This window comes from Nipponia nippon, unplaced genomic scaffold (assembly GCF_047370975.1).
Source record: "Nipponia nippon isolate SJK-2023a ecotype South Korea unplaced genomic scaffold, ASM4737097v1 scaffold_13, whole genome shotgun sequence".
Classification (NCBI taxonomy): Eukaryota; Metazoa; Chordata; class Aves; order Pelecaniformes; family Threskiornithidae; genus Nipponia; species Nipponia nippon.
In genome coordinates this window covers 15746384-15771349 of record NW_028262324.1, presented here as the reverse complement: position 1 = coordinate 15771349, position 24966 = coordinate 15746384, and the positions used below count along the sequence as shown (strand labels likewise).

General features: G+C 45.4%; 1 protein-coding gene across 9 annotated transcripts in view; it reads right to left on the bottom strand.

Moving 5' to 3' along the window:
* Positions 1 to 138: 138 nt before the first annotated feature.
* The window catches only part of ZBTB46 (zinc finger and BTB domain containing 46), a 60156-nt gene continuing 35328 nt past the window's right edge, over positions 139 to 24966 (bottom strand). For 8 of the 9 annotated variants that reach the window (XM_087750229.1, XM_087750236.1, XM_087750228.1 and 5 more), the window contains 5 exons: positions 19237 to 19409; positions 17981 to 18032; positions 17576 to 17887; positions 11014 to 11189; positions 139 to 5683 (listed from right to left, as the gene is read on the bottom strand). In XM_087750229.1, the coding sequence (XP_087606355.1) occupies positions 5297 to 5683; positions 11014 to 11189; positions 17576 to 17887; positions 17981 to 18032; positions 19237 to 19409 (1100 nt within the window). In that variant the 3' untranslated portion in view covers positions 139 to 5296. The remainder of the gene's footprint in view (positions 5684 to 11013; positions 11190 to 17575; positions 17888 to 17980; positions 18033 to 19236; positions 19410 to 24966) is intronic. The other variant, XM_087750237.1, reaches the window with a different exon arrangement.

Below are 24966 nucleotides of genomic sequence, written 5' to 3'. Positions count from 1 at the left end.
CTGCGGCTGGGTGGTGCCCGCGGCCCCCGGATGGCACCGTCATCGCCCCATCCCTAAAATAATAATTTTAAATTAAAGGAGAAAAGTACCACCACCACCACCACCATATTGGGAAAAAAAAACCCCAAGACAGAATCGTAGCAGCAATTTCCCAATTTATTGAAACTGATTGATTTTTGCAAGTAGGTCTAAGCTAAATCCCCCCCCGAGGTAACGGCCAGCGAGAGGCACGCCGCCGGCGCCCGGGCGGCCGCCAAAGCGGGAGAGCGACTAGAAAAGAAGGTCCTATTTACCTGAACTACATTGACAGAAAATCAGTACAACACAGCCACGTCCTCCCGCCGACTCCTGGTTACTAAAATCTCCTCAACCTCCCCAAAATATTAAAACACATCTTCAATACAAACACAGGTTTATAATAATTAATATAAAGTCAGTATAATATAGAATATTCCCAGCAAAAAAAATAATCAACAATCTTCAAACGCTGTCCTTTATTTTTTTTTTGTTTGTTTGTTTAGCTTTATTTTTGCAGACAGGTTTAAAGCACGTTGAAAAATAAATATATATGAAAGCATACACACAGCACTCTTACTACGCGGAACTAAAAAAAAAAAAGGCAGAAATTCAGAACACAATATAGAATCTAAAAAATAAACAGAACCATTAAGTATGGCTTTCGTAGGAGTTGCACATCTCACAGAACGAGCTAAAATAAGATTATCTTTCATAATATTGCAAAAAATTCCAGTTTTTGCATTATTTTCACGGAGTTTCTTTCCTAAGGGCGATGTGCAAAACAGGGAGCAGCGGGGCAGGGGCTCGGTGCCGGCGGGAACTGGGAGCCCCGAGGGAACCGGGACCCTTGCAGGAACCGGGACCCCCGCAGGAGCCGGGACCCCCAGGGGAACCGGGACCCTTGCAGGAACCAGGACCCCCGCGGGAGCCGGGACCCCCAGGGGAACCGGGACCCCCCAACGGAACCGGGACCCTTGCGGGAGCCGGGACCCCCGCGGGAGCCGGGACCCCCAGGGGAACCGGGACCCCCCAACGGAACCGGGACCCTTGCAGGAACCAGGACCCCCGCGGGAGCCAGGGCCCCCCAAGGGAACCGGGACCCTTGCAGGAACTGGGACCCTCATGGGAGCCAGGACCCCCCAGGGGAACGGGGACCCCCCCAGGAGCCAGGACCCCTGGGGAACCAGGACCCCTGGGGGAGCTGGGACCCTCGTGGGAACCGGGACCCTCGCAGGAGCCAGGACCCCCCAGGGGAGCTGGGACCCCCGCGGGGGCAGCGGCCGAGCCCCGTCCCGCTCCTCCCGCCCCGCGCCAAAGCGACGCCGCTCCCGCGGCGGAGGAGCGGGGTGTTTGAAGGCGGGAGTGGAAGGGAAGAAAGCGAACGGGACCTAATGCTAGAGCAGGTTTCCTTTCGTACGAAAAATATTCCTTTTGTAGTCCAAAACACCGATTTTTGATTAAAAATAAAAGGAAACCAAGGAGAGTCGCTTTGCCAACCTTCACGAGACGCGGCCCCCCTCCCCTCGGCACAAAACCACTCTGCAGCTGCGAGGCTTTCGGGTGAGCTTAAAATACGCAAAACTGGGGAATCTGTGATTTCTCAGGAATTTTTTGGGGGAAAGAACAAGTCGGCGGGCGGCCGCGCGAGCGCCTCGTGCGTCTTCGCCGTGTAAGGTGCTCCCCGAAGGCGACGCCAGAGCGGGGCCGGGCGAGGGCAGGGCCACACCGTTCGCGCCCCGGGCGCGAAGCACGGCTTGAACCGCTCCTTCTGCTCCTGGCACCCTTTCGTATTTAAAAAAAAAAAACCAAACAAAAACAAAACCATGAGGATAATAAAGAAACTGAGGGAGGAACATTTACAAGTCTGTATAGATACTTAAAAAAAATTAGTCGCAAGTTACTGAGACCAAGTGTTTCCATTTTTTACCTATAAGGGAGTTATTTTTTTGAAACAATCTGTATATATATATATACACACATATATATATATTTAGAAAAAATTAAAAAAAGGGAACCTCAGTGAAGTATACAAAGCCCTGAAGGGAAAGAGAAAGACGAGACGCTAGAGGTTACTGGAGCCAGCGTCGGGTAGAACAGGCAGAATTATTGGCTTGCGTTTAAACCGCGAAGAGCAGAGGTTTGCATAGGCAGCGGATCCGAGATGCGCCCGGAGAGGAGCCCGGGAGCTCCGGTCGCACGGAGCAACTGATAAGAGTTTTATAAAGTTTCAGCATTAAAAAAGCCCAAATTCCTTTTTCGAACCCAAGCCTCACGAAGCGCCCGACGGAGCACGGAGGTTGAAAGATGAATTCCTGCGCTTCCAAATCTGCACGCCTCCGTCAAAACAAAGCACTTAAAATATACATCAGGTGTTGGAAGGGGTTTATTTGGTGTGTATATAGTGTACGTTAGTAGTATAGAAGCACGTGCTAGATTATAACGGTAACATCGTAGGAGTTCGCTTTTACGTGGATTTTCCGGTTTTCTCTCCTTTTTTGGATTTATTTTTTGCATCCGCAGCTCAAGGAGCTTCGAAGTGGCACTACGAGGAAACGCGTCTGAACGCCGCCTGGCTTACTGCCCCCCCTTTAAAACAAAGGAAAGGAAAGAAAAATATCTATTTCCAAAGGAATTGCAAAGTAAAGCTAAGCCCCCCGTAACTCCGATGACAAAAATGGAGTCGGGGAGGAAGAGGAGGACCGGGACCGAAGGGACGACAGCGGCCGCACGCACCGGCAGCGGAGGGGATGGACGAGACGGAATGTCACAGAAACCCAGCGCTTCTGAACGGTTTGCATTTTAAATTTTTTTTTTTTTAATAGATTTTTACATATAAAAAGCAAAGCTACGGCTATCTTGAAGTACTGTATGTAGTTGTCTACACGCAACAGGGGAGGCTGCAAGCTTGGGACCGCCGGCACCCCCTACCCCCTCCGTATTTACAGGATAAGTGACAATAAATACAGAGCCCACGCTCCGAGAGGCGAAAGTCAGGGCAGGGAATCAGCGACCTCGCGCTGGGACCCCCCCGCCGCTGCCACCGCCGGGAAAAAGGATACAAAGGTCCAATCGTAAAATACCGGGTTTGTTTACGGCTTTTTAAATACGGTAGGAGGGCTTCACGAGAAGCTAAAATGCAAAATTACATGGTTTTTTTTTTTTACAGTTTAATAAAAATGTTTCGGCCTGTCCCTACCGTTCTACCCTTTAAGTGTTTAAAGACGAGGGTGATCCAGTCCCGCTGGCTGAAAGCAACAAGTCCCGCTTAACTCCGTCAAGCCTGAGGAGCAGCAGCAGCAGAGACGGCGCTCCCGTGGCCTCACCCAGCCGAAGCGAGGGTTTTAGGAAAGAGCCGCGTCTCCAAATCACTGCTGCGCACTCAGACCGACAGAGCAGGAGCCTGGGAGCCGCCGGGGGCTCCCGGAGGCGGTCGTCAGCGTGAACCGGGATGACGCACGCGGAGAGAAGGCGGCCAACGTTTGCAAGGGAGTGAGGAGCAGAGAGAGGAACCCAACGCCAAAACCCAGGACGCGACTTAAATGGGGGAATGAATAAAGAACCGGCTGCTGCAGCTGCCAGGACCAAGGCTCCCACCGCGCTCCACCAAATCCTGGCACCGAGTGGCTTAAATCCTCAAGATTATTTGCTGTACCGGGGTTTGTTGGACAATATACTTATTTCCTTTGCTGGGTGGAACCACGCTTTCGGTTAAGGACCACCAGACCTGCACGAGCGCTCTCCACCCCGCGGGGATCGCCTGTCCCGCCACGGGAGGAAAATAGCACCGTTAATCATTTGGCTTTCTGGGAACAGGTTGTCTTCCCTGGCAGGTTTCAAGATACCGTCGTCACAGACGTCGTATAAAATTGCTCCATGGCAAGGAAAGAGTGAGGTCTTCGGCTTTTTTTTTTTTTTTTTTTAATTTAAAAAAGCACCAGAAGCGAAGAGCTGAAGGGTAAAACAAGCTGCTTCTCGGGAACAAGACACTTCCAACCCACTTGGTTGCTGTTGTTATTTAGGTGCAGCTGGAAGAAGGCAACGGTGGCCGATATGAACAAGGAGAATCCAGCTACCTGGAGCAGCCCTGCAGAGTCTGTTGGGAGACGCTGGGAGAGAAACCTGGCTCTTATTAAAAAAAAAAAAGGTTTATTTGAAAATGTACATGGAACAGCGCAGCTACAGCCACGGGTTTTCGGCATGAACTAAGCAGGCGTTACGCCTACCATGAATGAAATCTTTTAGCGTGGCAAGGAAGAACAACGTACCCAGGCGGAACTCTGGCCCCACCAAAGTCTGCGGGATGGGAGCAGCAAGACCGCCACCCAGCTGGCATCTCCTCACCTTGGCTCCTCGTGTTGCCCAGTTCATCCTGCACTTTGCTAAATGCCTCGGTTTTGCATATATTTACGAAAAAGGCAGCTGAGCGAAAGGAGAAAAGTGAAGATATTTGCAGAGAAGAACGACAGGTAGAGAATTACCCGTGTCCTTTACAGCAAAGGGTACTTCTGGAAGCACCAACACGCACTTCGGCGACCGCGGATAACCAAGGCTGGAAGATGGGACATGGGTAAGACGCCAGTAGGTCCAAGAAACGTCATAATTTTTCTTTATTTGATGGCGATTCTTTTGGAAGCTAAGAATCTAAGACAGCAATTTGTAAGGCTGTAATCTGACTTGCCTTTTGATCGATTTGGCTCCATAAAAAATAATAAAAACTCTCTTTAAGTAACTTTGCAAAAGGCCTGTATCATCCAGGGACGCCCTCCAACACGTACATCAATCTGCTTGCACAACGTTAGCTTGTAATTCCACTGCTGCTGGGATTTTCGCACACAGACAAGGTGTTAAAAAAAACAACCACCACCAAAAAAAAAAAAAAACAACCTGCTTCGGACACAAAAATCCCCGGTGTTGGGTTCAGGGCGGGAAGGGTACGAGGACGCACGCTTTGCCCAGCCTCCCCACGGCGCAGCGCTCGCACCTGCGGAAACTCTCCCTCGCTTGCACGCAACCTGGCTGGCTCGGCCGGAGCGGCGGCCGCGGTCGGGGGCGTTCGTGAGGGAGAAGGGGGAAGGCGAAGTCAGTCGTGTCGCTGGCAGCGACACTGCTAAGACAGTATCTGAGTGGAACAGAGAAGGACTTGTTTAGAAAACACAAGAGTTATTTTGCACACATGGACGACAACAAGGCTACTTAGTTTTTCCAACATACTCCTTCCTCCCCCACCCTCCCTCCCTCTACAAACAACAGAGCGAAACAAAAAACGAAAAAAAAATCCCTAAGAAATCCAGGTAAAATCCTTGTCGTTCTCCCCCGAGTTGTCCTGCTCCTGCGGAGAGTCGACATCTTTGTCATCATCTAAAATCACATCATCTTGTGACATTCCTACGTCATCCTTCCACTTGATGTCGTCGTCGTCTCCCATCTCCTCGTCTCCTTCCACTTTGATGTCATCTGGGTCTTCCATGTACTGGCCTTCCCCGGGGTAGCACTCGTCCGGAGAGCCTTCTCCTCCGTTGTGGTCCAGGTGACCAGCTATGCCTCGACCAGAGCAATCGGCACAAACTCCGTGGCGGCGAGAGCCGTGCTTAATCCCCACGCTGGCCGCAGACATGAACACTCGGTTGCACACTTTGCAGACGTATTTTTTATCTTTGCTGTGGACCTGGAAAAGGAGAACGATGAGAAACATTAATGCCAAGGGAGACGGACCGGGAGCTGCAGGGACGGACACGCCGCCCTGTCCTGCAAAGGCAAAACCACCGCAGCCCACAACGGCGAGCCGAGATCCTGACGGGCTTTCATTGCCAAACTTAAACCCACCACGGTTAATTCAACCCTGTAATGGTGTCATACAGTGGAAAGCCCTTTTGAGACTGCCTTTTGATCATCAAACTAGGTGTTTTGAGAGGAACTTTTATCACTTGATGTCTTTCTCCCTTTTTCTTTTTGTTTTTCTGGGGTGCAATATTTGCATTACACCATCACCACGAGAAAAACCTTAAAAAAGAGAAAAACTCCACCAGCCCCAAGCACCAGTTCTCTGCAGACCAGAGCAGAACAACCCAGGATCCAACCGGCGTTAACGCCACGCTAATTTTGCCGTCTCGCTCCTGATCCCGCTGCTGCCAAGAACCATAGAGTAGGAGCACCGTTAACGCATCCCGTGTATCTCAAAAAAATGCAGCCGAATGCACTTCTAACCTTATTTCTGACTACTTTGGTGGCTGAAAAATGGCTTGTCACAAAAGTTTCTGTTCTATAAATCATGCTGCATTTTATGTCCAAGAATAACAGGCACGCAGGGCTATCACACTTACCGAGCAAGCGGTAAGTGGGAAAATGCTCTGCAGGATACCAGAAATCACTTCAAGATTCAAACGTCACTACACAAGGAACAAAATTACATACGCCGAGAAACGCAAAACCACCTCATCAAAGGTGAAATCTGTCGCTAGCTACTTCTGCCATGTGCGGGAGGCAAGGAGCTTGCTCACAACGTTCACCTGCTCCTCTCCCAAAGGAAAAAGCCAACCAGTGCAGCGAGAACTCCTGAATTCCACCATGAGGAGCCTCATCAGGTACTTTCATTTATATATATCTCTATAAAAAAGATAGATATAGAGATACATATATGTGTGTATATATATATACACACACATAAACCCCATAGAAAATACATATATATTAATTTTATTTATATATAGAATAGTTTAGTTGGAAGGGACCTACAACAATCATCTAGTCCAACTGCCTGACTACTTCAGGGCTGACCAATATATATCCAATATATGATATATATTGACCAATATATATCATACATATACACACACACACTTTTTTATATATCTATATTCTTTACGTTTTTATATATTAGCTTCACACCAGGACAGCCCAGGAGCTCGCCCTGGCCAGCGCCCTGTCGCTGGCACTGATCAGCAGGGGACGCTTTGGAAGCGGTGTGGAAGCAGAGAAGGATCCCCCCTGTACTACGCTGTCCAGCGACCAGTGATTTGGGTCAAGCGACCAGTGGTTTGGATCGTCCTGAGCAAGCCGTTTCACGCAGACCATCAGCTACCAGCGCCTCTGGGCACGTATCGCCAGTGCCTAATCCATTTTTAACTCATTTATTCTTTTCATGCTCACAACGGCCTGTAGGGAAGGTTTTGCCGGTTAAACACGCTGTGCGTGGGAAAAGCCTTTTCTTTTATTTTAAACCAGCTGCCTGGCGAGGCCAGTTCCCCGCTCCTGCCCCAGCACGGGATCGCCTGCTCGCACAACCAAATTCTCCGTAACCCTGCGCTCGCTGCTCATCCGGGATACCCAGCCGAGCTGAAGGTATTTGGGAAGAGGACAAATTGACCCACCTTACCCCCTCAGCCCTCGCTACGCTCGCTCGGGCTTTGTACCGCACCGGTCCCGACCGCGTTCAAAGCCCGCGAGCTCTTCTGATGTGCTCTGGCTTCAGGTTCTCCTTGCTCTGAGCTAGTCCCCGCGACGTACTCTTCAACTGCATCAAGCAAAGTCATTGCATTTCGTTTTTTTTTTTTTAAAATACGTGTAAGCTTTTTTAAAAGCAGCTGGCCAGGGCTGGTCGAAGCCATCTAACCGCCTCAACAGGTATCACTCATTTTTAACTGTTAGATGAATGATTTTCAGGCATCAAAAGCTGAACAGGATTACAGAAGGTGGTCAAGGCTGCAGAATAAGAGCTAAAAGAGCCATACAAAAAAGAAATTATAAAACAGGTACTAAAACGATGCGTAATTGAAGAATCTGTTAAAAAACTCATCACCTCTCTCCCTCTTTCCCAACACCGACAGCTTAGGCAGCATATTCGAAGTGAACCATATTACTGGATGCAGCTGAGCAGAAATTAATCTCATTTCCCTTATCGCCAAATTAGTAAGTATTAAACACAGAAACGGCGTTTGGCCCTCAGTATCTGCAAATGTCATTAGGAAGACCATATTCTAACTGACTAAATACCAGTATTCCAAGGGAGAGAGGGTAAAACATTATGCTGGCAACATCCTAAATTTCTGGAAAAAAATAAAAAAAATTTTAAAAAAGGGAAAGTTATCAGAAATAAAACGATGGAGGCAACCAGCTGGCATGACAAGGTGTTCCCTGCTGCAAAACTAGTAACGGAGCTTGAAATCCGTGCACTTGCAGCAGGACTAAGCTCGCTGCTTGGATCTGCCTCCCGGACACCAGAACCCCAGCACCCCAAGGAAATACGGAAGGGAGGTGGCGGAGAGCCGGCAGTCCCCCGAGCAGATGGCTGGGCGCTCATCCAAACGGGCGCACGCGCGTGGAAGGACGCGGCAGTAGACGGTGGGGTTTTGAACACCATAGCAACTTGTCACGTAAGCCCCTTGATCATCCCGGCGCGAGGGGCCGGGGCTAAGCGGCGGCACCGCCGTTTGGCAAGCCGTGCCGCGCCGCCGGCATCTGCTGCAAGCGGACAACCGGCCGGCGGCCGAGCGGGCAGCCGCTCTGCCCAGGACAAGGCACACGCTTTTGCAGCGGCAGCGGGGATGGAGCAATCTGCCTATGTGGTGCCATGCTTGCAGTAATAGTCAAGCTCACTATGGATTTTCAAAAATAAAACGTTAAAAAAAAAATTAAAAACGCTACTGCGAGGAAACAGCTCAGTATGCAAACAAAACCACTCTTTCCCATCTCAATGTATCCTCCCAGTTCCAAGCAGTTTGCAGTCACCTGCGATGCTGCGAGAGAGCAGGGAAGAAAGTTCAGGCTACACAGAGTCAAACGCAGACAAGTCACTTCAACCTAGAACCAAGGAGCTTCTGGTGAAGTTTTTTTAAGCTGAAAGCCCTGGGGGCATTAGAGGGGCAGCGCTTCCTTCTGGACACAGCCTGCAACCCCGGTTCGTGCTCTGCCACCACACAGACCTATCGCCCGAGATGCAAAGATTTTCAAAAGAAAATCTTGGTTTTACTTTAATATTCCAATTCAAAGAAAACAAGCGTTTCTATTCACTTGAAATTTTATAGAAAAGATCCTAAAAATACGCTTTTTAATGTGAGCTAAACAAACTAAAGCAGTCCCTTTTGTCTCTGGTTATCAGCTGAGGAAGTGAGAGACACGGGGTTTGGCATGTCAAACCTACTTCCTTTTCCTACACATTATTTTTATAACACGTATTTTTATTTGGCACACACCAGCATTCATCTTTACAGATTTACCTGAAAGCTGACAATTAAGCCAAAAAACGGCAGACGCACCAGAAATAAGACGGCAAGACAAGCAAAGCACACAAATCCAGACGCTAATCTTGCCACAAGCACTTCAGACAGCCTGCGCGACCGCTTTTGTAAATGAAGATCACGCATCATTTGCATAGAAGAAAATGGCCCTTTTCGTAGCTTCATCTCAAAAGAAACTTCAGATAAATAATGAAACTGGAATTTTTCTAAGGCCTTAGTTACAACAGCACCCCAAAAAATCCCAAATCCCTGTCCTTTTTTCTTTAGCGCGCCCATTCCAAGATACCTCGGAGTAATTTACGGCTCTTTGGAAATTAAAACAAACCTGTATTGCCAGCGTTGTACTTTTTTCAGGAATTGGCTCTAAAAATTTGTTATCCAGCTGGTATTTTCTAAACCACCTTCATTCCTGACAGAAAAGAAGTCGCACAGAGATTCAGACACCCATCCAGCCTCTCCTGTACGAGTTCACAGATAGCGGATTTCATCTCCTTGGGCGTGTAGCAGAACTCGAACTTCAGACCGAACAGACCCAAGTCCCTCACCTCGAGGGACTCCAGCAGCAACACACCGAGAACTAAAATTAATTTGCAGATCGCCTCGGTTTCACTCCTGGAGGGTATAACGCATTTTCCTGCCCTCCCCACGGTATGTAAAGATACGCTGATTCTCATTAGTATAGAAATTTATAGAGCAAGAAACGGAACCGCAAATTTTGTTACACTTGAGCCAAGCTGCATCACCGCTATTAAAGTGCCTCTGAAGGAAGGTACGCGAGGGGATGCGCCCGCTTGCAGGACTGGGATGAGGGCATTAAAGTTCTTCGTGGCTTTTGGAGAATTACAACCAGGAAAACATTAACTAGTCTAAGCACACCTCCTCTGGTAAGATAGTCTTTACGTTCAAAATTTAATAGATAATATAAATATATATAGATAATATAAATAAAGGTATTTAAATTACCTCAATAAATCAATTCGTAGTCACTGAAACTGTCAACACTCTTCTGATTTTTTTTTTTATTATCTCACTGTATTAGAACCTCAAAGGCACCATCCCCAGTATTTAAAAAAAAAAATAAAAAATCAAGTTTTCACTACAAGCTTAATTAGAGGGGCAGCAGAACTTGCTGGCGTGCATTACCAAAACAGCTACATAGAAACTATTTGCTCTTCCACAGTATCACCTCTATACCAAGCTTTGAGAAACCACTTTAGGATGGCAAATTAATTCTCCTGTGAAAAAAAAGCAAAATTTGGCTTAAACTTTTGTTTCTGAAGGAGCTGCGAAAAGGCAGGCAGCAGCACCAGCCTCCTGGGCGGTTTTGAGCAGCCGCCTTTATTAAGGCGTAACATTATTCTCGATAACTAAGCATTGCCAGACCAGAGTAGCTTTGCCTTGAATTCTCCTTGCTGAGCAACTTATTTTAAAGCTTTCTGCATCGAGTCATTCAACCTATTAAAAAAGGTTCCTTTTCCATCCTGAAGACAGCCTTAGCTATTCCACCTCCCGTGCCTAACGGCCAGGCTCCCCCGGCAGTCAGGGTGGCATGGGAAGGAGAAGGCTGCGCTGGAGGTTAGCGCAGGGCAGCAAAACACGGGCGCTCTGAAAGGTGGGGGGAAAAAAAAAAAATATGGGAGAAGCCTTCAGAGGAGCCCCAGAGGGGAAAACAAAATAGGGCGCTAAGCCAGATAAAGCTCCTGTTAGCTTCAACCTGAACAAGCCGTGTTTTGCCGTTCCCACCCAGCGCCTGCCCGCTTACCAAGGTGTGCCGCTTCATGTGCTCCCGGCGGGTGAACTTCTTCCCGCAGATCTCGCAGGGATAGGGCCTTTCTCCCGTGTGGGACCGCATGTGTCTCTTCAGGATGCACTGATGCATGGCTGAAAAACTGCAGTACGGGCACTTGAATTTCTTCCTGATGACTGTGAACTCGTTGACTGTAAGAGAGCAAGCAAAACACGCAGATTATTTCAGAATGTCTCAAAACGGTCAGTCTTCTCGTTTACTATTTCACTACTAAATTAGTTCACTGTGAACTTATGCTCTCACCTCTTAACCAGCTACTATTTTTTTTTATCTTTATACTACGTTATTGCACTTGTATTATTAAAGCTAAGAACTTCAAGTACCTTCATCAGAGAAGCTTTTGATCAAGCCAATACACAAACACTAGGAAGGGCCTGTAACACACATTGCCTAACGCTTGCTAAATGGCAAAAAAAGAGGGCTGACAATCCGCTATAATTCTGATTTATTTTAATGAATTATCCTAAATATCAAGATGTAAAATTCTAATGCTATTATTTGTGGAAGAAGTAGCTAGCTGGGAACAGAAGACCACAAACGTTAACACCCTGACTGTGCCACACGCTTTCGTTTTATTTATGGGGCGATGCAAGAACATCCTCACACGCTCCGGGAGTACTTCAGTGAAGGTGCAGAGACCAAGGATTACCCAGAAGAAAGAGGACGGTCACAGCAAACGCACGCTACGTTATCCAGCTCGGCTGGTACTACCACTGCGGCACGGATACAGACGTACAAAGGGACGCATAATGCTGAATTACAGCGCGACCCTTGCAAGCCTCCTTACAAGACAACCGTATACAGCCCTCGATGGACCTTTTTGCTGTCCTTTCCAATTGTATTTTGCTGAACTAGAGAAGGGATGAATTCTTTGAAGTCTTTCTGACATTGTTGATTCTTTTCTTCTCGCCGTCTCCTTAGAAGCGCGCAGAAAGCGGAGCCAGGGGACGGCACAGCGCCGCCAGCCCAAGGGTCTCGTTTGCCAGAAGAACGCGCATGGCAGCCGTGGTGGCATCTCCTCCTCCAAAGCGAAAGCCCAATATGCAAAATACAGCAGGTGAAAACAGAGCATTTGCTATTCCCTGAAGACATCCACCCACTGTAAGTCTGGAAGCGACTGTCCGTGTAGATATGATCTTAAATCTCCACCTTCTAACAATTCTATTGCTTCCCATTAGTATGTTAATTTTCACCCACTTTTCTCCTAATTATTGTCATTTCTCAAAGCAACATACCGTTTACATAACAACGAGGGGAAAAAAAGAACACCAGTTCTAGTTAATCACCTTAAGTACGCTATCGCGTATGTAAATGGCTCTTGGTAAATGAAAACAGTCTATGTAGGGGAGCTAAGGGAATAAGGGCAATACCAGACCAGCTATATGGCTCCCAGCGTACCGAGTACTTTGCAATATTTGTAGATGCTTATTGAAATGTTCTCTCCTACGAAGGCCCTACAAGCTGAAGGCAACCGCGTGCTCTCAGTACACCACAGACACCGCCCCGGGAGTTACACCGAGCACTGGAAAGCAGCTGCTGAAAAACGGCCTGTTTTAAGCAAGTCCGTAGGCCCGCGTACTCCGCGTTGCCTCCTTTAATGCCCAGTTGTGGGCCTCTTTCCTTTTGTTTTTAACATTTTCTTTGTCTTGTATTTGCAATACAGATAAAAAAAAAATGTGAAAAGTAATGACATTCGTGTAAAAGCACAAACTACAGGGTGCTACCGAGACATCGCCAAATAACGCCACCCCTCCTGATCAGAACAAACATTTCAGCACGAGCCCATCTTAGAAAAGTCCTCTAGGAAGTTTTTTATTGTTCTAAAGCAGACTAAAAGCATGGTTCAAGATCTTAAAAGTTGCCATGATATGAATTTTGTTTTCGCACTTGTTTCGACTATTTGGGATTAAACATATCCTCCGCACAGGTAACTTTGTGGAAAAAATACTCCCTTTGATTAGCCGTTTGAATTGGATCTACTATTCTTATATTCTTGTCTCGTGCTCCTAACTTGCTGCTTTGGGCTGCCCAGCAACTGTGGCGGTCCGTCCTACGGGTGGGTTTTTTTGGTGCTTTGGTGGGGTTTTTTCAGCACATTTGTAAAGCCGTCGAGAGGAATGTCTAGCCCAAGGGGAGAGGGAAAAAAAAAAAAAAAGCCTACTCACCACTCACCTGCAATACTGACCAGAGGGAAAGCGAACGCTACGAATACTTTATGCACCCGTCAGTAAAGATCACTCACCGCGAGCGGGCAGACTTTTGGAGGGCTGGTTTCAAGCGACTACGCACGCGCGCGCTTGCGCTGCTCCGGGAACCCCCAGAGGAGACGGCTCAGCGCGGTCGATGCCCAGAGCCTTGCGCGAGCTCTCCGTGACAACCTCACAGCTCGGCTGGGCTGCGCAGCCCTTCTACCCAACTTCTGATTTGCAATAACTCTTTTTTTTAAAAAACAAATAGAGTATGAAAACTCTTTTATATTACAGGAAAAGTATTTTTTGCTTTATTTTCTCCTTTGGATTTGACACCCCCTTGTCTATACAGTCAGAGGCAAGGAGCCCACTTTCTCCTACAGGGAAGTCTTAAGCAAGTATTAATTTTACGATACAAAGCTATTTATGATAAATACGTTTCCAGTTTGATCTTGGAACGGCTCGATTATTAGCGGTAGGCCACACAAACACTTATGTTCCCCAGGATCGCTATAAACCTATTCCTACGGAGTCTAGACAAGGTAAGCGAGCTAAAAGCTGATCAAGGGAAGCCAAGAGGGGACAGGCAATCCTCCTGCCGCCGCTCCAAGGCCACGGCCAGTCCTGACCACCACCGACACGCCACGTGTGCAGACCACAGCCGGCAGGACGAGCTGCTCGGCAAGTCAGGTTTATCCACCTCACCCTGGAAAAAACTGACTCGCGGTTACCAGATACCAAGATTAGGAAGCAAAAGTGCTTTAGAGAAGAGAAGACCATAAAATCCCGTATTTCCTACATCGCTGGATTGTGCCCGATCCCGCCATTTCCAAAATGACCAGATGCCTCCTCTTGCTCACTGTCCCTGCCTGTCCCTTCGCTTTACGGCTGAGCGACTGTAGAAGCTGAAAAGGCAGCTCCGGACCGCGGGGGCACAACCCGCACCACCGGCACGCTACCGGCACGCACAGACACCCATCGACACGTTCCCATTCCCAAAACAAACGCATTTCCAACAACGTATTCGCAACACTTTCTGGTTTCAAGGTCCCTCATGCTTACTTTTGCCTGTATTCAGCTTAAATCGCTCGAGGATAACATTTTCAGCTTCTAGTATGCTTATATTTAAAAAGTCACAGAACACTTTTTGCAGCTCTAGTTTTATTGAAAACTATTTTTTCACCAAATAGCCATATATTTAGTTCTTGTATCTACAAAAGTAAACATCCGAAAAACAACATTGCTAGAAAAATAACTGTATTGCAGAGTTAACATTTTCACAGTACTGTTAAATATATGCACCCGCAAGTACATATATTTAATGAGCAACATACCAACTTTGGTACGAGTATAATCTTTTGTCTAAATGACAATATTTTCTAGAGCTTAGTATAGCAGCATTAAGGTCCTAAGAAATAATCTTCAGCAAGATCATCGAGACCATTAAGAGTGGCTAGCTAGTAACTAGCTACTGGACACAGGAATAGGAAGAACAGCAGCAAGAAATGGAGAACATAACACAAACAGCGCCACAGTAAAAATCTACATACTTACTTCACTAAAACATTTACAGAAGACGTGCATTTTTAAAACCAACACAATAATGCTTCGAAAAAAGCCTTTGGTATTGTCATCTCAAGTAACTTTACTTATTTCACCGAGGCTGTTAAATGAAACGGGCTCCTACGTCCCGGACTCGAGCGAAGGAAAAGCACTACCAATATACCGCCTGACAGAGCCACGTTGTATTGACTCTGTAAACCGATATGTGGTTAATAATCACGGAAATACGACCCTCATTTGGTTATTACGGAGAATTCTCAAACTTTAAGTGAATTCTTGTCCACTTAATCCTCATTATATTTAAACTTATAAATTTAAGGTGCAATTTAACTGTCAAACTTGCACTTCCCATCACCTTCCCATGCCGTTTTCTAACGCAGAAATCCTGCTTTCATAAAGTTTCCTACACAAACTCTGTAAGCCTCTGCTATGTCATACCCTACGTTTCTAACATTTAAGAAAAACCTACTCCTGATCCTGAAGGGCAACACTAGAAATTCTCAGTGCTGAAGTCAGGAAGCACTCTGATGTACAGGCCAAGTACAATACTACTTAAACCCCTATTAGAGTTGACCTGACTAGAGAAAAATAGTTCCATGTTGAACTAAATTCTCAAATATGAGAAAAATGAACAAACACGAAACGTCATTAACTATTATCACGTGAAGGAAGCCTTTTAAAATTTGCTGAAATTACTTTGCTGGCATCTTACTTTTCCAATTCAGACAAATCCTACCATGGTGCTCCCAAATTTCCAGATACGACTGATTTTGGTCACAACTTTCTCTTCCAGCTCAGCTTTCTCCTTCCTCGCTTGCTGGTTATTTAAGAGCAAAATAAATTACGAGGCAATTAAACTGACATCCGTAACAAGGGAAGGTGACAGACTATAAACTATACACATTCGTAGACAGCTGTGATCCACAATGCCAAAGTTGTCAACAGGAACGAGAGCGGAAAAAATGAACGTGACTTTGCAAAAAAAAAAAAAAAAAAAGAAAAAAGAAAAAAAAAAACAAGAAAAATTTAAAAATGATTGAAGTATGGTGTGTGCACTGATTATATAGGAGCATATTCTCAAGTCTGACCGCACCCCGCTCAAAGGAAGAGCAAGAACTAAGCCAAGCAGGGAAGCTCTGGCTTCCCGACCCTCAGAAAGCCAGCCCGGACGCGGCACGGAGCCGTCTCCCCGAAGCCCCCACTCGCAGCAGGAGCGGGCAGAGCAGAGCGGCACAGAATATACCTGTTCCCTCTCTAGGGGAGCAAGGGCAGCAGGAACCAGCTCATCTCCCTCCTCCAGCTTTCCACAGGAAAGAGCTTTGCAAGAAAACTCTCCACTGGAGACCTCCAGGCTGCTCAAGTCCACTTTGTGCATGACCAAATCTTTCTCGTTTTTGTCTCCCTGAGATGCAACAATATGATGAGAAAGAACTTTTCTGAAGAACTCTAACGATCGTTTGTAGAAGTTGCTTCTGCCTCCTCAGCTGTCTCTCTCGCACATTACGGAAAGCAACCCTACAACGCCAAAGCTGTGCTGCACACAGTGCAGCTACAAAGCACCGCGCTTAATTACGCTGCTTTCGTTCAACAGTTGCTACAGTCTGGGTTTGCATGTAAATATATAGCAAGAGACAAAGAAATATTTAATCTTTTAAAAAAATGAGTGAATTTCATATAATAAAACAGGAATTACAGTAAGACTTCTACCCTCCAGTAACAACCATTACTGATTTTGTAGGTGCACCCTACGTTACAATTAGATCTTTTCTGTAAACCCTCCTCTCCTCTACATTCAGTTTGACTAATTTAACTATATAAAACAAACGAGTCAGAAAATTTACAGAATTCCTGAAAGCCACAGCCACACTCCAGTATCTTTTAAAGTCCTAAAAATACCCAACTGTAACATCAATAAAATACACGAGCCTTGCAACAACTTTCAAGCCCAAAGACTACACCCTGTTGCACACATGAACGAGCAGCATGTTTTTCTCCTTTAAGTGACACAGAGAACCAGACTTACGAAGCGCTTACAGGACTGAGCAACCCCAGGCTTTCACAGCTCCTAACCTCGAACTGAAAAACCCTGGAACGCCCGAATCGTCTAATGGGACACAGCACTAGAAGAGAACTCAGACGACTGAATTCTGTTATTAATTCTATTGCTAACACGCTCAACGAGCGGAGGTACGTTATTTTCCCGGGAATACGAGGAAAATGTCACCATTTCTTTTATAAAGCACTTTGAGATCTACTGATAAAAAAAGTTTAAGGTAGTATAAGCACGCAGTATGATCACACCAATAAGAGAGCCAAAGTGCCCATTATACGGACTGACAAAAGTGATCTTTGCACAACAATTGCACCGTGGCTGTATCTGCAACCAGCACGTTATCAACCCGGTCAGCTTTGGGGAGCGACTCTATTGCATTACACCTGTGGTACGTTTATTTGCAGCACGAGAACAATGGAACAATTTGCTTTTCCTAGTTTAGAAGCAGCATCTCACACACGCAACAGTAGCTACGCGTCCTCAGGATCCGCGTTTTGTCCTACGCTGTCCAAAAGCTCCAACCCGCCCAGCTGGGCAGAGCCCAGGTAACACGCTTTCACGTGGTTAGTGAGGTTCTTCTGTGTACCGAAGCCCTTGCCACAGACGAGACACACAAAAGTACGCTCGTTCGAGTGCACAGACATAAGATGTCGTTTTAAGTCTGTCTTGTCTCGAAACAGCTTGGCACAGTTAGGACACTGCATCTTCTTACAGTTGAAGTGGATGGTCTTTTCATGCCGATCCATGTTTGATTTGAGAGTGAAGCTCGCGGGGCATTTGGAGCACTGGAAGCGGGCGAGCTGGCCAGGAGGCACGCTGTCAGCAAGGCCAGGCCGGGAGCAGTCAACCAAGTCGAAGGGGAGAAGCACGGAGAAAGCGTGCTCATGGATGTGCTCCTTCAGCTCTTCAGCACGCTGGAAAACCCTCCGGCAGAAACCACAGGTCAGCCTCTTGGCTAGGGGTGAATCCAGGAACAGGCCATCAGTGGTCATGTCCATGTCTTCAGATCTCGAGAAACTCCTATCTAAAACAGAAGTACACATACACACGTACAAATCAGTGTCTCCGGTATAAAATAATGATAGTTTTAAAAAAAATATTTTTCCCCTCTATTTACCTGAATCAGAGTTCTCGAACTGCCAAAGTGCTAAAAATCCATCGTAAGTGGCCTGCAAATGAAAAGCACGCTTAAGTTAAGGCAAGCATTTACAAGAACGCATCTTTGCAGTTAGTGCTCGGACTCCCATCTGGCATTGCCTTCACCCCTTCTTTAAACGGAGGCTCATTTGACTCGGCAACCCTACTTGCCTTTACAAGGCTTTCACTGTCAAAGCAGCCAAGTTAACCGGGACGTTGTTTTGCAAGATTTGGCGTTTCAAGACAGTAATCAACATGCCGATTTAGGTCCTGGGTAACTACCCAGCTTTCAGTCTCACTAAGCATCTGTAGCTCCCGCTCAGGCCAATAGGAAAGAAACACTGGACAGAAAATGTCTAGCAGATACAACAGAAGCGGAAAATCTTCCCCTAGCCCTACGTAGCGACTTTTTCTTTCCACATAGAACAGCCCATAGAAAACAAACACCTTCTGGGTAGTTCCCTTCATGCAATGCTCTCTGGCATCGCTGATCCAAATTATAAATAAAAGCTGATTTTTTTTTTTTTTCGTAAAGCATTTGCAATGTGCCAGCGTGCGGCAGATGGCAGCCCTCTATGAGGCAGCGGCGTGATGCAGCCTGGGCAGGTCTGCCGGAGACCGGGCGAGCGGCTACCAGCCGTTCTGGCCAGCTCGCTTTCCTCTAAGGTGACTGCAAAGGAAAATCTGTGTTTCCACCCATTTGTTTAATGAAACTAAAGCCTCATTCAAAAATATTAAGAATAAGAAACACCACAGAAAGCTATGGATTTTATGTCAAACTCCTGCCTCCTGTAACACAGAAAGCCAGCCCGCTTCTATCCAAATTCAGACAGTTATAAGAAACCCAACTGCCAAACACCAGAAGCGGGCACCGGATAGCTGGGGTCTCGGCTATCTTTATGCCGTTATTATAATCTTGTATGCCATGTTTTGCAAATTAAGGGATTTACAATAAAAAGGACATGTATACTTTAAAAAAATACCGTTTTTTGAATGCAAGTTCTGTTGAGGTGAGGCGGAAAGGATAAAATTAGGACAGCACCAGCCCTGACCTCAACAGACTTCTAGTTTTACAATAACCTATATTTAAAAAAGAAAGGGAGTGGGGTGGGAAATAAACTAACAGACCAAAGTAGAAGGTATTACGGTCTTTCAAAGTACTCCTAACCAGGGAGAATTTGATTAAACAGACACCTTTGCATTTACATTTCTTTGCATTTCCCCCCACGATCTTACCTGGGCTGAGGAAGGCACCTCTCCTTTTGTCAAGGTTTCTGGTGACATTTCACCAGAAGAGCAGCTCTCAGGGGGGCTCTGAGTGGCAAGGTGTGATGAAGGCAGCGGGGGAGATGGTGCTTCCACTTTGCCATCACATTCGCCCCTTGAACGATTCAAGTTGGTGCCAGGCCCTGGGGAACACAGGAAACGAATCTCACCCACGTGAACTAGCACCAGCTGGCGGTTTTAAAAAAAGGCCTCGCAAAGGCAGCGCACCAGCACTCGCAGCTTATCTTCCGTCAGTGGGAGGGAATGCAGCAGGACACTGATGCCAGGCTTTTTGTTTGTTTGTTTGTTTGTTTGTTAAAACCAGCCTCCCCACCCAAAATGCCTCGTCTGCGCGTGATGTATGCGGCGGAGTTACATCGCGTGGCACGGGCGCTAACGAGTCCGTCGGGGGAGAGCAGCACAGCGCAGCACAGAGATCCAGAGCAATCGCGTTTCTGAAAGACACCTCTTGGAGAAGCACCATTTCAAACACGTACAGTTCAGTCTTGAAGTAACATACACACAAACTTTATTCTGCTACTAACTTTCTTGAAAACGTGTGTCAAAGCTTCGGGTCTCAAGATTTGACCGTGGTGGTTTATTTAATGTAGTAGTCAGTCCTTGATCTCAAAGTGCTTTACAAAAGATCGGAAAAAATATTCCTTTCATTCTATAGCTAGCAAGCGTGGAAGTTCAGATAGTTGTACGAAATTATTCAATTGTACCTGACAGGCGTTACATTCTAAAAATCCACTGTAGTTAAAAAGGAAAACATTATTTCTCGGGCCGAAGCAGAATCGTACCCCTCTCGCCTATGCTGTAGCAGCAGCCGAACGGTAAACAATATTCCAGAAACTGCACTGATAATCAATGACAAATCTACGTACAAATACAGACTGTGTAATCAAGATCGGCGTACATTACAAGTTGTTACACGAACTTTAACAAACACCTTGACTGAATATCGGAATGACATATTGAGCAGGTCATTATTTTTGAAAAGCAAGCAGGCAAAAATCAGAAGCAGATATGGCATAAAAGTAAACAAATTCTTGTTTAAAGCACTCTATGCCCTAAAGGCTTTTTTATTTCTAACACAAAAGAGTCTGATCGAAACTTTTACGGATATAAAAACCACGCTCTTTAATGCAGCTACAAATAACAACGCAAAGTTTATACTACGTCCGAATACAATACACTGTGATCTGGGTCACAACAAAGCATTCGAGTGAAACCGCACAAAGGTTTCTAAACGCGAACAATCCCAAACCTCACTTTTTATCAGCTCTCAAAGGAAATTCTGCTCTTGTGCCACCAGCTGGATGTTTGATTTGCCTTCCTCCGCTTTGATCGCAGATTGAAATCTTTCACAACTTAGTTGACTCTATTCAAGTGTGGTAACAATACTTTGAGTTTTCATTCTGGCGATGCTCATCTATTGCTCCTACAATTTAAAGGCGAGACAACAAAATGCTAAAACCCCGTAAATTCAAGATAGGGAAAAATATGGGGAGGAAAAAGTGAATTCATCGGTATTTCCCATGAGAAACTGTTCCCAGGAATCCAGCTCTCCAGGTCCACAGCAGAATTGCTGCCCAGACATCCACACCTTCCCTGTTTCCCCCCCGAGCATCTCAAACCGATTCAAACGGCCCTGTTCACACTGAAGCTGCACACTGTGACCACGGACAACGTAGAGGCACCTCTGGGTTGCACCCCCCTAAACAAACGGTATTTCAGCATAAGGATCAGCCAGCGGGGTCTGGCTTGATTAATTCTTTATTAGTGTCTTTACAGAATTACACAGGTTCTGAAGAAACTATGCACTTCTTCAAGCAGAAGTTAAGGCTAATGAACGAGCAATGAAATAGAGCGAGGAGAAACAATAAACTCAATCATCCAACCTGAGCCACAAAGATGTACAGCACAACAAAGCACAAAGATGATTTTTAAAACAGTAGTTAATATTTATTTGGTTTCAACAACTGCAAGTAACACGAGAAACCCATATAAATGACCCATACCTCGTACACGAGAATGCAAACAGCACCTGAATTTACGTTTTGTCCCATTCTGACTAGCACTGTGAGAAACCTTTTTCCCTCCTAAATTTGCATTGAAAGGAAAAGTATTTCAATTCCTAAATCAGAAATCAAAAGCGCTTTCCTTCAGTCAGCTTTGCGTACGGAAGATGATGCACTGGTTTAGCAGTATTTATATGAATACAGTATTCTCTGGCAGCTGGACAGTAAACTATTGTGGAAAGCAGAGAGGCAAAGGATATTATATCTCTTTTTAAAATTCCATTCTCCCCTAAATCTTGGTTTACCACATACAAAAATTCCACGCCAAACTGAATACCTTTAAGTCCCTCTTGGGAAAGTTGACCGCTGTGTAAAACGTACTCCTTTAACATCCAGTGCAAGTATAAATTATTGGCTCCAATGAACCACTAACTAAAAATAATGTATTAGCTGGTTTGCCCAAAAGCAAAGGGCCCTGTGTACCGTGTAATCGCTCGGACAGCAAGCTTCACAGGAATTGCTTCTATAAACAGTTTCAGTTGCGACAGAGTAAACAGGAAAAGCCAAACTTAGACATATAAAAAAAGTATGCAATGTACTATTCTGAAAATCTGGAAGAGTCGCCCTTTAAGGTAGCCAATCGCCCCCAAATTGGAAAGTTTTCTGACTTTTTTTTTTAAATGAGAAAACAAGGACGTAAACTAGCCAACTCACTTCTTAACGAGTAGTAAAATTCTGATTCTCTAGATTATACTTGGCAAAACCAACTAAAACATTCAACTAAAGCCTTTGAGACTTTTGTCGATGTGGTGTAACCGTACGCAACAATGCTACCAAAGTTCAGAATCATAAATGAAATAAAACCACACAGCATTAAACCAAGGAGCTGAGCAGAGCAGCACCGCTGAAGCTGGGAATCAGCAAAGAATAATCCGCTTTTACAGGCGAACCACGACAACATGTAAAGACGAGGAAAACTTTTATATTGTCTAATCTGAAATTTTATATTGTCTTATCTGAAAGACAGCCCCAACAACAAACTACGCAGGTTCAGTAACTAGGATGAGCTCAGGGTTACCCACGAATAACGACACGTACCTTTTGTTGCAAAACCTGCGCGTTCTTTAGGTTTCTGACAAGCACGTGAACGTCAGTCTTGTTCATACACCACCACCGTCGCAAGTTCCCCGAGCCCTTCACAGCTGCAGGTTATCTGGCAACTGTGTGTTACCCAAATGGCAAGAGACTTCAATTTTCCCTTCTGATTTTAAATTAGTTTGAAGTGGTTAACTTTAGAAATGATGTACCTATGTTTGACTACATCATAGTGATACGACACCCCCCGCACACATCCCGGGCTTCATTTTCCGTCAGCGAAATGATAAGTAATTTCATACTTCATACGATCATTACGATATACAATGAATTAGGAAAAAAGAAGACGGGGTAAAGCGAAAACCTTGGGGTATCGTCTACTAGCTTCTACAACAGTATGAACCACGCGGAAGAAAAATTAAAACTTGTAACGTATGCAGTAACTTGGAGAGTAACATCCCCTTAAGAAACGGCTCATCAGAATTTTAAATGTGCATAATATACTCTTCAGATCTGTCCACCTCCGTTAAGTCTTTTCCTCCAGAAAAGAAAAATAAAGGTGAATGCTGCTCCTTGAGTCAGCTCCTTACTGTACAGCTTCGTAAGAAACTACGAAGACAATCTAGTTATAGCAGTTAAGATTAAAAACATATTCACATTTTTTTTAAACTCAAGAGAGACTGATCACTTAAAAATCTTGAAAATAGTGTGTTTCCTTTTCAAATCAGACAGATGAACACTACCACACACTGTGCTCGTTTTGTTTCTTAAAAAAAAGAATCTTGTTCACTGTGCTCCTGCCTACTCCCCCACAATGCTCCCCCCCCTTTTTTAATATGACCCAGGACTTAAAATGACTCAACATCCTCAAATTGTGTTTGAAGAAAAATGTGAAAAACACCTACAAAGCTAGCACCAAGCTAGACCGTGCTTTTAGATCTCCAGAATCTTCTTGCCACTTGCTTTACTGTCGTTTTATACGCTGAAAATTCTCATTAAACTTGATGTCCTATTGTATTCAGTAATGACCACTTAAAAGCGAGCAAGTCTTGTATCAGAACATCTTCTTCAAGTCATTAAAATAAATCGATACCTGGGAATCTGAATAAGATGAAAGAAAAATATGTCCTTTAACTCCTTGCCTCTGTAAAAATCCTCTTACCAGGCCACAGCCACATCCACCTACTGGTGGGAGAGCTACAAACCAAGCGAGCAGTCGTCTTTTTGTCTTACACAATCCACTTCGCTTCCATAAAAATGAGATAACTGAAGCTTACCTGAATGAAATTCAAGTAATAGTGAGAGGACTGGAAAACAGGGACCTCGCAGACAGGCTGGAAGGACCTCCTGAGTCATCGCACCCCCAACGAGCCAGCATCTACCCCCTTTTCTAAATCGATCAAGCTTTATTTGAAACCCAGTTGGTCTTCTGCCTACACCGCGCCTGTTCCCCAACTCCAGGTCTCCGCTGGTGAGGCACTCTCTAATTTCTAGCCCAAATTTATGACTGCCTTATACTCATTTGTCTTTATGCCAAACGGTCCTTCGGCTTTTAAGCAAAACCTAAAATCCTCCAACCAAGAGAAGGATGATGGATAGAGGGCAGCCCCGTCATTACTCCAGTTTATCATGACAGAAGATGAAATCGCTGATTTCACCTGTCACGAGTCACAGATCCGAACACGCGGTGCATAAATCACCCTCGCAGGCGTGCATCGATGCACGCTCCCACTCGTCCCGGTGCCAGCTGAGGGCACTCTTCTCACTAAACGCAAGCCCGGCGATTAAACTGCTGCACAGGATCTCTGCTATTTCATTGCATCGAAGGGATTTTCAACCCGGGAGCCTAGTTTGAACCATCTAAATCCGATTTAACTGGAGATCATTCAGTAAGTAAACTACCGTGGAAGTAACAAGAACATTGCATTAGCAATTCTCCCCCAAACATTAAAGCTGAAGAATAAGGTACAAAACCATTTTTTTCCTCCAAATGTAGAAAGATTTTTTAAAAAAATAATTCTACTGTTCAGCCATGAGAAGCAAAATGAGATACTAAGACCGACATTATGTTGTGCAGTTTTTTCCCTTCATCGTACATCCCAAGTGACCATTAAAACTTATCTTTTTTTTTTATTTTGCCACCAAGGAAACTAAAAATAAGTATCTTAAGTGAACTTTTCATTCTATTTAATTGGTCAATTTTCTCAGTATAGATTAAAATAAACCTTTTCTGCTGGAAACTAACACGTTGTACTCAGAAAGCCACCGCTTGCTCTGTTTTATGTCACAAATGACATCCCCACCTTCTGAGAGCATCATTAAAATAGAGCATTAATAATTTTTCTTTCTTTGTGCACTGGAGAATCAAACTATTTTACGATTGCGACGAAGAAAACACAAAAGCATGCCGAAAAATAAGCTGTCCGCACGTAATGGCACACATCAGCTGTCTCCAACAGATCACCAGTAGAAAAAGATTCGTTTCCATGAGCGAGTATAACAAACCAATCAATAGCTGCTCATTACTTAGAGAGGTGCAAAAGTAAACAGCAAGAAGTAAAGATCACGCGAACTACAAAAT